Raw genomic sequence first — 15,865 nt, forward strand, 5'->3', positions numbered from 1 at the left:
CAATCAATAGGCAGATGGACACTTTAGTGATAATGAGGTCACTTATGCATTGAAATGACCTTACAGCAATGTATGGTGCTAAGAAAAAAATAGGTACAGACTATATTTTCCTTCACACATAAGTGGCTTTGAGTTTGTGGTTTCACATGTGGTGTTAAAATACATCTCCTAATGCCACATAGTGATCCAATCAAACTTGCTACAATTCTCTAGACTCGTTATTGGACTGATGGCTGATATCTGCATTTTACTGTTATTTTTGTGTTTGGTAGCAATGTGTTATTTTTAGTGTATGTTTTAGGAAATGTGTACAATACATAATACCAAATTTGACCGAGTGTTACTCTTTTATTCCTTTTACCCATTGTTTCTAAAATTCTTAGTACATTTGAAAAGAGGGAAGATATACAAATGAACTCACAGGTATTTAATCTCCAAACAATTATTCTGCAGCTTCAGCTGAGACACCATCTGCTTTTATCCAAATATACTGTACAGCTCTTAAGGATTTTTCATAACAGAAATTTGCATGTGCTTCCAAATTTGTTCTCGCAGCCACACAATGAGCAGTAGTACTAAACAGTTTAGAATGAGTGGTGGCAATTTTATTGTAATTATAGCCAGCTGCTAGAATGCTCTGGTAAAATACTATAATACTCCCTATAATACGCTTGCTGATTTGAGTCGGTGCTTGTGGCCCTGACCATGAAAATATGAAAGGGGTTCCTTGAATTTAGAGTACACTCGTCTTCCCTTTTTGCCTCTCCATCACACAAAAACAAAACGTTTTAAAGGACAAAGAGGAAGTGGTTGACATTTAAGTAAAATCCATAAGGACCATGCTCTTCTATTAATGCAATGTTAATTAACTGAAATGATATTTAGACAGCAATCAGAAATGTTGAAAAAATAAGCAAAAGGCTGTTCTTCATCCTATTTAAGGGAAACGTTAGAAGTTTAAATTGAGTGCGAATGTGTGAAGCACTTAGAAAAACTTCTTCAGTCATCTAACAGGTTTAAGCCTGGTGTTTACTTTGTCTGCCTGCTCACATTGCAGCAGTCTTTGTTGGTGCAAGATTTAGCAACATCCATTTTTGTTTTTGCCAATAGGTTTTAGCTGTGACTGGGCTGCTTTTCCCACAACATGCACAGGAAAGCTCCATAGGAGGCAAACCAGTTTAAATCAATCCCATTTATTCTACCGGAGACTAAAAGCTTCCTCTGGGAGATTACACAGAGCAGGGATGTACGCTGCACATTACAGTGTATATTATAGACTGCTGCCTCTCCACTTCCACTTTGCTAAATATTGTATAATCTCTTTTTCACCTCCTCCCTGCCTATGAAGTGCCCTTCTGGGCCTGAGTAATGGAGGAAAGGTAGAATCCCGGCAGTGTATATTAAACTATATCCTATCGCCCTTTGCTTCGTAAAATTTTATTGGTCAGTTTTATGCGCTTGTAACTAATGAAAACCTCAGGATTTAGACACCTTTATCTTAACCTTGGCTGAGTGTTTTTCTAGTGTTATACAATGATGGTATGCAAGCAATAACATGTTATGAATACAACACCCTTCACACTTATTAGCTCCTTTGGTTAAGATGTAAATAGCCTCAGAATAAACCCCTCTTTTTACTGCAGTACCAAAATGTCACAGTGAGTCACTGAGGAAAGTATAAAATCTAATGTTTATTTTAAAATTTTAATACCAGCTTGTTCATAAGCCTCATTATATGGAAACATTAATTAGTACTCTACAGTTGTTTTCAGAATGGGAAAGACAAGAGAGCATGTCGTTCATGTAAGGCAGACAGGAGTTGAGTTGAACAATGAATCATGAATACTGTAGCTATAAAAAAAGATATTTTCCTAAGTTTGTACTTTTCTACATTCAAAGCAACAATTTAGAAGTTTAAAATAACTGGTGCCATCCACAATCCATATTCCCTACTACGGTGAAATCATTTTTTTTTGCTAGATTTGGTATTTGTGCTTTAATATTTGTGAGAACTAGAGCTGCCCAATGTATCCAATATCAACAGTGACCTCAATATCGGCCTGTGAAACACTGCCTTTGCAAAGAACTGTTTGCATGTGGTAGGATATTGAACAGATATATAATAAGTGTTATATATCAACTCTCTGCATTTCTATAATGTATTTGGCCGCTTGTGAGGACTTTGGCAGCCTTTAAAGCCTGTACCTCTGCTATATTTCTGCTGGTGGAGACGCTTAAGTTCATGGAGAGGATGGGATGTCATGCCAAGGCAAAGAAATGGTTCATCTTAATCAATATTGTCATTGCAATTTTTACCCAATAGCATGGACATAACTTATTTTCCTGCTACTATGTGGCTCTAGAGTAAACCAAGAAAGGAATCAAGATTTGGACTGCAATGATAAATGCCCAATTTATTTATTTCTGTGATGAGAAGCAGTGCCATTGATCTCCTTCTGCCTGCTATTGATTTTTTTTTTTATCGTTTCAAAAGTTGTGAATGTTCCCAGCATTTTCAGCCGTGGGTTCTCATAAGTCTATCAGTGACAGTGGAGATAATACTTTGACAGTCTGGTGGTGATTACACTCAGCACTTGCTCACAAAGGAAGTATTACATGAAATATTCTCCTATCTCGGAGACAGCCAGAACAAACACTTTTGTTGGTAGCTCGAATGACACACAGAATATGACAAAACAACCCAACATTTCTTTTCTCTCTTCCTGTTTTTTTTAATGTGCATTTAAACAGTAGCATAATACCCTGCTTGCTAGACATTGTCCCAATTTAACATTTCTTTTATTTCCATGCTCTCCAGTTTGTTTAGAGTGCATAGAGGGAAATTATTATAAGTGACTCTTGAATTAATCATACAAAAGACAAGGATACTTTATTGTTGGAACAGATAATAATAGCTACTGCCAGATGGTAGAAAAACAACATTGTAGCTAATGTCTGTCCCTAATACTTTGCCCTAATAGCTCTAATAAAAAACATCTTTTTATTAGAGATATTTATAATTGTCAAAAAATGTTAAAGGGTTGTAACTTGCAAAATCTTGTAATATTCAGTAACAAAACACCTAAATTTTAGCACAAGTTTTCTACATGAAAACGTGTTGCACACAAGAATGACAAAAACATTTTTGAGCAGATTTTCATCCAGTGCGATCTTACCAACTTGTCTAGTACAATTGACATTTAATGCTCAAGAGTTGGAGTACTCTTCAGTCTCATGCTGTTTGGCCAAACTCAAAAACTGTATTTTATTTTATTTTTTTGTTGGGAATACAACAGCAACACACAGGTAAAGTGCTCTCCTGCTGCAAAAAGCCATTTTATAAGAAGAAAAAGGAGGAAAACAAAAGAAGTCCATAGAACATCACTGAACAGAATATGACAATTTCTCTGTGTTAGGACTTTGTCAACAGATGTGATCTTTAAATCAAAGAAGAGATTCATAATAATTATAAGTATAAATTAAAGTCACTTTCTGAAGTAGTAGATAATATAATTGTACTGGTACTGTGGATGAAAAGCCAATGAGACCATGACATCAAAATCTGTTTACACAGCTTCTCTGCAAAATGTTTAATCTGGCAGTGAACAGCTTTAGGAGGCATTGGAAGCAGAAAATCCTCAAAGATTAGTAAGAAAATGAGCTGAATCTGTGAATTCGAAGTGTACGTGTTTGGGACCTTTCTGTTTGGTCAAACTTTATTAGATGAAAGGAAAAGTGTCTTTATTGGTTTAGTTATAAGTCTTCAAAAGATGAGGGAAATGTGTTCACCAAAACTACTGGTTGGGGAGTTTTTTTTCTGGGAAATGGGTTTCAGCTATCACTTCTAGCAGAAGAAAGCTTTTATGTGCATAAAATTTGGCTTTTAATTTTCTTTATTAGCATGTTTAATCTTTGTTTGCATTGTTTTAACTTTTATCTACGTTCATTGAGTTCTTTTTCTTGCACAGATTCTGGATGGTTTAGTACTTTTCTATCAAGCTAAGATAATTTATCTCAGACATTTCACAGGAAGGAAGTGATCCTACCGTAAGAGCTAATCGTTTATGATTAAATATCATCATATTTTTCATCCATACTTAGTACCTTTAAACGTCTCATCATGGCTGTCTGGAAAAAGTCAAGCAATATTGTTCTTAGTATTTAAATTCATGGTATATGAATAAACAGCAAATAGAAAACACAGTCATAACACATTGCAGTACATTTTCTATGAATTTTTCTCAATGTCCAATCTGTCATTTTTTTCTCCTTTTTTTCACTTTTTTCAGTGCTGTGTTATTTGGTTAATTACATCCTCTGTGGATAAAAACACCAAACTTTAATGCCCCTATCAGCTTTTATATGTTATGTTATGTAAAAGCTAAAGAGAAAACATGCTCATTAAAATCTCAAGAAGTCCAAGGATAAATCAACTGCAGCAAATATTATACATTATACCTTTTGTTGCTATGACTAATGCAACATGAAACAGTCTCAGTCTGCAGTATGCTGTTTCCACTTTTTCCTGTGAAGGGAGAATGCGTATAAAATTATCATTTGTGAAAGAATTCAGATATATATTTACTTTGCTTTAGCCTTCTGTCTTTCAGCCACTTGTAATAGCTAACTCAGCACTTAGGACACTAATCCTTTAAGATTAAGGTTTGTTCTGAACAGAGCAAACCAACTATTTAACCAGCAATGTCTTGTATTAGTTGCGTGTTGGCCTTGATTTTGCAATGAGTAGGCCTGTCACGATAGCAAATTTTGCTGAGCGATTAATTGTCTCAAAAAATTATTGCGATAAACGATAATATTGTTTGAAGACCTTTTTACACTGATTTAATGGAAATGATGTAATAATGCATGTGATTTCCTGCCAAAGATAGATACACTTTATTTTCAAAAGAATATTTAACACTGGAACTGATAAACAAAATAAACAAAACAACCAAAAACAAAATGGATTCTCAGTCTCCATTAACAAAAAATGTACTTGATAAAAACTAAACAACATAAAGCCAAAGTGGAAATAAATACTGCATTCAACCAAAAGACTGCAGATTATGAAGTCTGCATATTATGTTGCCCTTCAGTAATAATTAGATTTAAATAGAGAAGATGGGCACATCGACTACCTGATGCAATAGTTCACACTACATGATTTTTTGCTCCTATTTTTCCCCTTATGACAATCTTAAAACGTTGGTCTTTCTAAGATTGTGTGGTGTGTTATGGTAGATCATCGTTGCCGCTCCAATCCAAATCAGGGGTTTTCCCCACTGGGAGCTTAACGCAGCCTGTTGAATGTGACAGGTAGCCAATCAGAAAGCGCGGATTCTCCTCGTGTTTTCTGAGGGGAAATTACGGAGGGGAATCCCAAACAGCTGACACGGCGCAACTCGAAGTCCAGCCGACGTGGAAACAACATTAATGTTTATTCAACATGCAAAGAATATAGAAATGACAAGAGGAGGAGTTGGAGCGAAATTGCTACCGCAGTTGATAAACCCGGTAACTTTTCAGCTGTTCTTCGTTAACGTGACGTAAACAGGTTCTAATGATTGTCATTCAGTCAGGACTTTATGCTGACACTAGCCACATGCATTGCAGGTAGATTGCAGTAAAGCATTGATTAATGTCTGGTTTTAAAATTAGTTCACTGAACTTGCAGCCATTATTTTGTGCCCATTGTTGGACACCACAGGGCAGGAACGAACCGATCGAACCGTTATACCTAGGATTTCTGTCGGCTAATGTGTGGTCTGTCAAGTTTTAAAAATGGGCCGACAATCGGCCGACAGCTCTAAGATCGTGTTGTGCGCGCTGGGCTTTACACTAAGTTAATGAGGAAGGGAGGAGTCAGTGGAGAGAACCGGAGTTGAGCCTTTTTTCATTCGGTGTCATCAACAGAAAGAGAAAAAGGCCGGAATAGACGATAATGCCGATAATTGAAATGACGTCGATAGTTTTAATTTATCGTATGATTAATCGATTTATCGTTTATCGCGACAGGCCTAGCAATGAGTAATTACTCCATATTGATACATTGTTCTGCCGTTGTTGGAAAATGACAAATGTCAGATGATAAACTGCGAGATTGCATGAGGGAACTTCTCTGTCATGTGGGTTTTATTCAACAAATGAATTTCCAATTTGACTGGACGTTCAATCCTCCGTGCCCTCAGGCACATTGTAAACACAAGTGGCTGGGAAGTGCCTTCTCAGGCAGGTTGAAGCCATTTGTTAGTTGGTACATTTTTTTTTATTGCTGGAGGCTGTAATACCTGCCTGAAAAGCTAAATCGCTCTCACTTCATCTCAACGCTTCTGCCACCCAAAGCGCTGAAAACATGTAATTTTCTTTGATTTAGACTGAGTGCGAATGGAACCCAGTGTCTTTTAATGGAGCGAGAGAAACAAATTCTTCCTCTGATCTCTGTTTTGGGTGTCATTTTGCTTGGCAGTTAGGAGAAGGAACCATCTTTTAATGAGACCTGAATCTAATATTATCTCTATTAACTCAAGGATTATACTCAATCAAATCACAAATGTGAGGTAAAAACGTGACATTGCTGGCTTGTAGAATCATATTTCTCTGCAGAGACGGGTGCATTAAAAAGGGCAATTTAGCTTCAAATGCAATCTGTGTGCTGTAGTATTAAACAGGCTCTTCATTTCTTTTCCAATACCGTTTTAGCTTTTTGCTGTAAAATCTGAAATGAAGTCTCTTACTTTTTTTTTTCCTCTCCTATTTTCTGTAATGATTCTCCAATTGGGAAAAGCAGCAGTGTGATATTATATGTTCATCATACATGGCCTGTACTGAGTTAATATTGCTTCTGATAATAATTCTGCTGAGGTATGGCTGAATGATCACGACAGTCTCTGGCTGCTGCTTTCAAGAGGTGGGAGATCAGTGTAGAGAGTGGGCTGCATGTTGTTTATATTTATATTCGACTGATGTGTGAATCGATTTTTCCGATCCAAGTACAGATATGTTTATATGTGTGGGTTATTGCACAACAGGAAAAGCAATGAAATGTTTTTAATTGTCAAAATATTGATATGAATCTTTAATAAATTATGCATGATTTTACTGTGTTTTATTATTGCGCAAGGGAAATTTAATGAAGGTCAAAGTCCAATGAGGGTAATTAATCCATAGAAAAGATGGAACTGCATCTTATTTTTCTTATTAATCATTAATTCAGTTATTCATTTGGTTTAAGAACTTCTAAATTAACTGGAATTATGAAGTACTTAATTTGGTTTCAGATGTTATTTAGATATATTTTGGATCATCGATTTCTTCTAAACTTTTTTGGAGGGGCAAATGTCCTTTACATGACCATTAGGGGGCAGGATTGATCTTTGGAATGAATCTAACCAAATTAACAATATCTTTCTACGTTATTATAATGCTAAGATTATTACATTTCTTTATTAAAAATATAAAATGTGTGTCATCAAGCAATGTAGCATTACAAATTTTGAATTTGACTTTGGCATACTAGGATGGAGGCAATATTAAAATGCAGCCTTTCCCTCAACAGTCCCGAGGCTGCTGATCATTTAGGATTTCTGAGGATTCAAGAAAATCACACTTAGATCTTTTTGAAGAGGCATAGGCTGGGTATTAGTTTGTAACTCAGGAAAGGCTATAGAAACATGTCTTTTTCAGTTATCTTTCTAAAATGATCCTGATTTATTTCAAATCTGTTAAAGAAAATAGCATTACAGGGATAAGAATTTTAATTTAGTCATCAACAACGTTTTTAACATATTCATACTTTCTTTCAGAAGAGCACATTTTTAGAGCTTGCAAGCATCATAAAACCAAAACTCGGAGTCCATCTTTGGAAGTTACATGAGCGCGATGCTGTATCTCGTTGTCATGGGAATTAAAAACTGCAGATTAGCAGAGTTTATCTAGTTTGCTCAGCAGCTAGTTTTTGCTCATCGAGCAAATAGAAAGCTGACAGATGTTACACAAAACTACAGGCTCATTTGTCATATTCATTGCTTTCTCAAACAAAACAGTTATCATACCAAGATAATAGGACTCACAATATGTTTATGAGGCTCCTAAGCAATGAAGAAGGAATAAACATCTCAGTGGGTGAAGGCGAGGAGGGAAAAATCTAATATCATAATAAAATGAGCTGCATTGTTTGATAGTTTGATGTCGTGCAATATTGTAAAAATTAGTTTTATTTTTTGCCAACCAAAAATAAAACTATGCACGTTGCAGATCATGCTGGAATGATAAAAAGTATATCCTATTGGAAATGCAGAAGAACTGGTTTAATTATTTAGTTCAAGAAAATAAAATGATGTCTTTGATGTTTGTGATTTTCCTTTTGCTCAACAGGATGTGCTGAACAACCTGGGCTCCTCAGAACTGGATGAAGATGACCTCATGTTAGACCTGGACCTCTCGGATGATCAGCGACATCGACATGGTAACGTCTTCCCTGCTACCTTCATGCAGCTACACATTCTGTGAAAAGCAACAAAACTCCCACAACAGAATTCAGTCGCCAAGATCAATTTTCATTCTCTTGCTTTTATTTATATTTTCTCATGTTTTATCTACCCAGATTTTCTTAGTCCATCTGCCTTGATTCACCTCCTGTTTGCACTTGTGTTTTCTCCCTCACTATCTGTTTATTAGACTGTATCTATTCCATCACTTTAAAACATGACACCAGTATTTTTATTCCAACCAACATGCACCAACAACTTTGATCCAGCCAGCTCATTTGCAGCAATTTTTCTCCTTTGTTGTTTTGGCATTTCAGTCAGAGGAGAGTTATTTATCCTGCCGTACCTCAGTGTGGCAAGGACTGCCAAACTAAAACTTCGTATAAAAATGTTATTATATTGAATGAGTGCAGTGAGTTGCTATGACCGCACCAGATCATAATGTGTGGAGTAACTTAAATAAATATCTCATTCATCAGATGTGGTGAAGTAAAATGATTCCCTTTTTGAAAGCATTAGTGTTAATTACAGAAACATTACAGTAAATGGGCCATTTAGCAAGCTGTTGTAAATACTGCCATAACTGATTATATAACTGATTATCACCTGCAAATGTTTGCTTCATGAAAACATTTTTCATTCTCTCCGTGGACTAAATTTAGGCTTGGGGTCACTCTCCCTCGTTTGTTTTTAAAGTTACTGAGAAGCTGCACAACTGATGGTTGATGCATCAAATTAAAACTATGAGCCATGATTGATTCTGTAAAATCAGTCAAACTCTCTTTATGACATAGTTTAACACCTATCAAACAACATGTCATGTTATTTTTTCTATGTGTTCTGGGTTTTGGTTGTAAATCTATCCTCTTAAAGACAAACATACAAGCACTCGAAGTCCTGGTGACAAAACACAAGGCATAAAACTACTGATCTGAACACTTTCTAGTATGTTTATGTATTTTTTTGGATGTTTTTCTTCTTTATATCCATGTTTGTTTGTTCTTTTTAAATAAAATTCTTTGTTTGAAGATGTCTGTGTTGAAAACATTCCTCAAAGATGTTGGCTGATATAGTCCCCATTTCTGCAGGCTGTCTGTTGCACATCTATGATGCAAAACTCTTGTTCTGCCACATCTTGCTCTTTTGGACTCATCCCTGGTGACTATGGAGCCCAGTATTACCCGTTTCAGTTGATTGAGACTTTTTGACATTTTCCTGCTGAAAGTAGCTGTCAGAAGATGGATTCACTGTGGTCATAAAAGTATAGATATGAGTAGCATTAAGATGTCTGTGGTGTTTGTATGATGTTCAATTAGTGCTCATCGTCCCAAAAAGGACCAAGAAAATCTAAACACATATTTCCAGTCTTACAGTTTTATCACTTTATTTTTTCATTACTTATTTATTTTTGTTTATATTGTTTATTTATTATTTTATCTACTGTCACTTTTTTCTTAATTCATGCATCGATTTATTTTGTCTTATATTTCTTCATTGCATTTTCTTGCCTTTTTTCTTCTTTGTCCTTTATTTGCAATAAAATGAAATGAAATAAATAAAATATCAGTATAAAAAATAATAAATAAATAAATACATGGTATGAAAAAAACTAGAACAAAAATAAATAATGAAATATAAAAGGAAACTGATGAATGAATAAAAAGATTGTAAATTCAACAGAAAATTCAAAGTGGTAGTAAAAATGTTGAATTATTAGTTTTGAAAATTCTAAAAATATATGAATTTATGTTGCACTATATAATCAAATAAGCTGGAAAAATTATTATATTTTGGATGAAATATACATGAATTGCTTTGTCAAGCCATTTATTTATTCCTATGCTTTTCCTATGTCAGGATCCATCCTCCATAGTTTTCACCACCTCTAGATTATTAAATCATTTGTCTGATAGCCTGATTCACAATTGGACAGCTGTACCTTATGAAGTGGCAGGTGAGCGCATGTCACAATTTGACAAAAGCTAATTTGCTGTAATGTCACTGAATGCCTGCTGATCAACTGACTGTGTGCGTCTTGTGATGTCATCAACCCAAATGCACACAAGGCAGAGTTCCAAAACCTTCGAATGTTTACAAAACTTGGTTAAAATTAAGATTTAAATGGAAACCTCAGCTCTATTAAACCAGATTGTGATGCTTCCCTGAGTGTTTTCAGAGGCAGGCTGGGTTTGGGCTGAACCCCCAATACACTCACACCAAATAAGCACACACACACAAATAATGAAGGCGTCTCTACAGGCACTGGCTGATGCGGAGCTAAAGGAGGCACCATCATTAATACATACTAGCGCACAAGCGTGGATGCTTAGTCATTAGACCTAATGGTTTGCAGACTGTAGCATGAAATTAAAGGTTTGATGAATTGTTCTCATAAAATCAAGGGACTAAGATTTTGTGCTTGCTATAAAAGGGTAGGGTTCTTCTACATAATCAAAGTGAGTCATTTAAAGACACACATTGAAAAGCACACCACTTTCAGACAGTGGTCTATACCATCTCAAACACTAATATAAACACACACGTGTCCCACAGGGCCACACACACACACACCTACACACTCTTATTGGTGCTTCACATTTTTACCTCTCTCATGTGGCCTGTTGAGGGCCTTTATTAAAAAGAAAGCTGTTTCACTGCAATTTATGGCCAACTGAGTTCAGCAGCCATGGATGGACAGATGGACCTCTGCAAAGACTGGAAGAAACGCAAACTCTTGTGCTTTTACTCTATTTTACTCTTTTCTTCCTCGCACCCATCTGAACAATAGACCAATGGATCTGTTAAACACTGCATGTCATTAGAAATCTGTGAATCTTGCTTACTCAAACATTTGACATTTTTTTGTTTGCTTCACTAATAAATATAACTTAATCCTCCTGTTATGTTGCCGGTCAAATTTACCCGTTTAAAAGTTTAAACATTTTTTTTAAGTAGTTGGAAGTATTTTTTTTGCATGAAACTTTTTTTATTTCTCTTAATAGGTGTGCTCTGCATAGAAATTGAAAACGTATTAATTTAACACATTTGCAACTCCCCCCAGCATCTACTTTTTACATATCAATCAAATCAATCAATCAATCAAATTTTATTTGTACAGCTCATTTCAGCAGCAAAGTGCTTTACATCATTACAAACACAGAAACACAATGCAAGATAGAATCAACAATCAAAACACAGCATTTAGTCAAGTTCCATCAATAAATTTGTAATTGATTACATTTCAAATACAATTCTAAACAGGTGGGTTTTTAGTCGAGATTTAAAAGAAGTCAGTGATTCAGCTGTTTTACAATTTTCTGGAAGTTTGTTCCAAATTTGTGGTGCATAGATGCTGAAAGCTGCTTCTCCTCGTTTGGTACTGGTTCTGGGGATGCAGAGCAGAACCAGAACCAGTAAGACCTGAGAGGTCTGGAAGGTTGATACAACAACAGCAGATACATATATACTGTTTGGGTCAATTTGACCTGGCAGTCAAGTTGAAGGGTAAAAAAGATAAAAAAAATGTCCAATTCTATATGTTTCCTTGCAGCTATGAACCATATTTCACCCCCCCCAACACACACACACGTACACACCACCACAGCACACCACACCCATACATGCACACGTGCACCCCCACAAGCCCATTTTCTCACTATTCTCTTTACTTCACTAGGAAACTGCGAGAAACAAGGTGTTCATGCAACTTTTGACGGGAACCTTTTCCTTTCCCGTGGACAAACTCCACCCACTCTGAGTGGACACTCAGCAGAAGTGGGGGGAAACATAATTACTCTGTGCATGACTCATTTGTCTTGATTTTAATCAGCAGGTCAATTTGACCCAGAACAGTATACATGTCTCAAGTTCAATTATTAAATCACCCATTGAAAAAAAAAAAAAAAGTAATATAAATGTTTTTTACAAAAGATCAATTTCAAGGAAATTATTGTTTTTTTTGTGTCTAGGTTTTTTCAGTGGACATAAAAAATTGAGTCGTCATTAATCCTTTATTTGTGAAAAATAAAAAAACCCATTATTGCACAAATATTGACTGAAATGGTTAGTATTGGAGTTAATCAGATACAAAAATGTTTTGGAGGAATTTTTTGGTTTCTGACACTATTGCATGATTGAAGACTCGACGGGTCAAATTGACCCAGGAACATTATTGCTGTACCTAACATAACAGGAGGGTTAAGCTGAAAAATGTAATGATTGTGTATGTTTATGTTGATAGTGTCCAGAGAAGACTCGAGCCAGTCCCTAACATCCTGCCTCAACCTGCTTCCTTCTCCCTTGGATCCACCCGGAGATCGCTTGGCAGGGAAAGAAAACGTTCAGAGGTAAATTTGTATTTTGGGAATAAATACATCCAGCTGCTTTGCATATTTCTTACAAAGTAGCAAAAAATACAAAAGTACCATGTGCTAGACTTTGAAAGTTTTGCAAGTACAGATAATTTGAGCAGCGATGTCTTGCATTTTGAGACGGCAAGCGCAGTAGTTGCAAAAAAAAGTGTCTTTGATGTGTTTTTAATAAACAACAACTTGAACTGGACAGAAAATAAAAAATGAGTAGGCCTTTGATATTATAAGTAATCCTAGGAATGTTTTTTTTATTATTTTACTCACAAAATATTCAGAGTGTAGTGCCTTATTTCTTAAAGTATGTTTACCCTTTTAATATTTTCACCTATTATCCCATCACAATCACAACTGTGAATGCATGCTTGTGAAATAGGAAGAAAACTGCCTCTTTACTGCAAGTTTAGGTGTTTATTCAGCTGTTTCCTTCTCTCTCTATATTAATATGATCAGCATACAGTTTTGCTTCATCTAACAATAAAGGGCTGAACAGTACATTTCAAATATATCTTAATCGCAATATCGGTGTGTGCAATATTCATGTTTCAAAGGGCTGTTTGGAGAGCAATAATTGTTGGCTATTATATTCCAAGTGGTGTGAGCTTGCAATTTTGATGCTAATGTAATATTTAGCCAGTTGGACAGAGTCTGTAGGCAGCAGATGCTCACACTGGACTCAAACATTGCCCAAAATGCTAAAGGTCACTGAGTTATGGAAGCACAGATGAAAAAGAGACAAGGAGTAGGCATATATTACAACGGATGTTGTCATTGCAATATTTCCCTCATTTTTGTCACAAGATTTTCTAATATCATACAGCCATATTTAACAGTTTTCTTCCTGGTGGACCTGGAAGCTCCAACCATCTTCCCATCAGCTGTGGCAGGCTTCCCTGAAGTCTTTCTGAAGAAAAGCATCCCCACTAGCGCCACTGTGTTTCATGGTGTGTTCAGGGTTTTAGTGTTCCACTACACATTGCGTTATACATACAGGCCAAAAAGGTAGCCTTTTGGTCTTATCTGTCTGGAGCACCCTCTCCACATGTTGGCGGTGTTTCCTATGTGGCTTGTTGAAAACTGCAAAGGGGAATTCTCTTGGCTAGGTGGCCAGCCATGTCTGTGTAGGTTTGCCATACTTATTTTCAGAAGATGGATTGAACAGTTCTCTGTGAGATGTTCAAAGCTTGGGATATTATTTCAAAACCTATCTCTGCTTTAAGCTTCTCCACAACTTAATTTCCGACCTGTCAGGATGTTTTTTGGTCTTCTTTTTTTACTCTGTTTGTTCTCTAATATTCTCCAGCAAACCTCTGAGACCTTCATACAGAGATTAAATTACCCACAGACACACCGAGTTCCCCAATTAGGTAAATTCTGAGGGCAGTTTGGCTGTTTTTATGCAAATTGTATCAAATGTGAAAAGTTGTGCAAATACCCATCCCCTCCAGCTCACAAACATACACACTAACAGAATGTAAAGGGAACCAGATGTTCGAATCAAATGTTGTGATTTAGGATCATTTTTTTCTCAGTCTTAATGACTGCGTCAGTGGTAAAATCAGAAGTGATAAACTAAATGTTCTTTTCCATCACTCTTTTCCACTCTTTCTCTTGTTATTTTGCTGTGATTTACAGGCACCATTTGTATATTTGAAAGCGTTTCTGTTATTTGTCCGAGTGCATTTTTTATTACCATCAATCGACTGAATGTACAGGATTTAGCTGCAGAGCAACAGCGACTCTGGATTGCTCCGCGCATTTTGTCTCCAAAGCAAAATGTACCAAGAGAAGGGACAAAATGGAGGAGACAATCAATCAGCTTGGCATCAAGTGGGGCCTTTGCTAACACGATTCAAAAAGGTTAAATAGTGAAATAATCAGAAACAGAATTACGATGTTACTTCACAATATGTGCATAACAAATAATTGCAGAGTAAACCTCCTGGATTATAATAGCCCTGATCATGCCATCTGTTACTGAATAGTATTATGTTCAGGGCATAACAGAACAATAGCCACAGACACAAAAAGACAGGCCATGGTCTGGTGTTGGCTGACAATGCTCAGCATCCAGCTGGAGCATGCTGTATGAAGCACTTCTATTTTATACATGTACCACCTAGTGGACAATTACACTCTGAAAAATACAGCTTCATTTCAGTAGAGCTGGCAAGCAATTTAATTTATTACTTTTTAATTTATTTAAGATAACATAAAAATGGAGGGGCATTGCTTATTCCATGAACTCTTCTTCTTTGCTATTTTGCATAAATGTGTGACGTGCTTAATGCTTTTTCACCTCCTTTGAGATGAAACAGAAAAGGTGAAGGCTGAATAAATAAATAAATTCCCCCAGAATAAATATGCAGGCCGTCTCCGTTCTCTTCCATTTCTTTTCCTGCTTAAAGAGAAAACAAGGGTAGAGTCCTAAAGAGAACATTTAGGCTTTGTGTTTGTACATATGAGTGCCACTGTCAGAGACTGTTTCTTACGTATGTGATTTGATTTGGCCACTTGGCTTCTCTCAGAGCTTCAAGTCTGGATGCATCTTGCATCACACAGTTGCTTTTCTCCAAGCGTACACGCACACACACACAACACACACACACACACACACATACACAGATGGAGCTGCTCTGTGGATGAGGCTTATTTGGTTTTATGGAGCCAGTGGGTAATAAAAGGTTGTATCACCAGTGGTGTCTGGTGGTCTATCTGACAAGCCTGCACTGATTATTACTTTACCTTTCATTGTTCCTCTCTCTGCTCGCTAGTTGAATTTATTTTGTTCCTGCTGGTGGCACCCATTGAGTAAATATACAGTTCCTGTTGAAACATGCTTACTCCAGAACAAACTGTCAAAGGCTGTCTTTGTTTTTCAGAGAGACTGGCCAACTTGTGAGTGGATTGAAGTACATTTTGAAAGATTTATACCGAACAGAGAGACTCGGGGCAGACCAAAGCCTCTGCTTTCTGATTTTTGTTTGCACTTGTTGAAAATTTTAGTGAACA

At 36.3% G+C, this 15,865-nt stretch overlaps 1 protein-coding gene across 2 annotated transcripts in view; it reads left to right on the forward strand.

Annotated features, from left to right (window-relative positions):
- ccser1 (coiled-coil serine-rich protein 1) overlaps positions 1 to 15,865 on the forward strand; it is a 146,366-nt gene that overhangs the window by 12,217 nt on the left and 118,284 nt on the right. For both annotated transcript variants that reach the window (XM_028033710.1, XM_028033711.1), the window contains exons 5-6: positions 8,374 to 8,464; positions 12,727 to 12,832. In XM_028033710.1, coding sequence (XP_027889511.1) covers positions 8,374 to 8,464; positions 12,727 to 12,832 — 197 coding nt within the window. The remainder of the gene's footprint in view (positions 1 to 8,373; positions 8,465 to 12,726; positions 12,833 to 15,865) is intronic.

This window comes from Xiphophorus couchianus, chromosome 12 (assembly GCF_001444195.1).
Source record: "Xiphophorus couchianus chromosome 12, X_couchianus-1.0, whole genome shotgun sequence".
Lineage (NCBI taxonomy): Eukaryota > Metazoa > Chordata > Actinopteri > Cyprinodontiformes > Poeciliidae > Xiphophorus > Xiphophorus couchianus.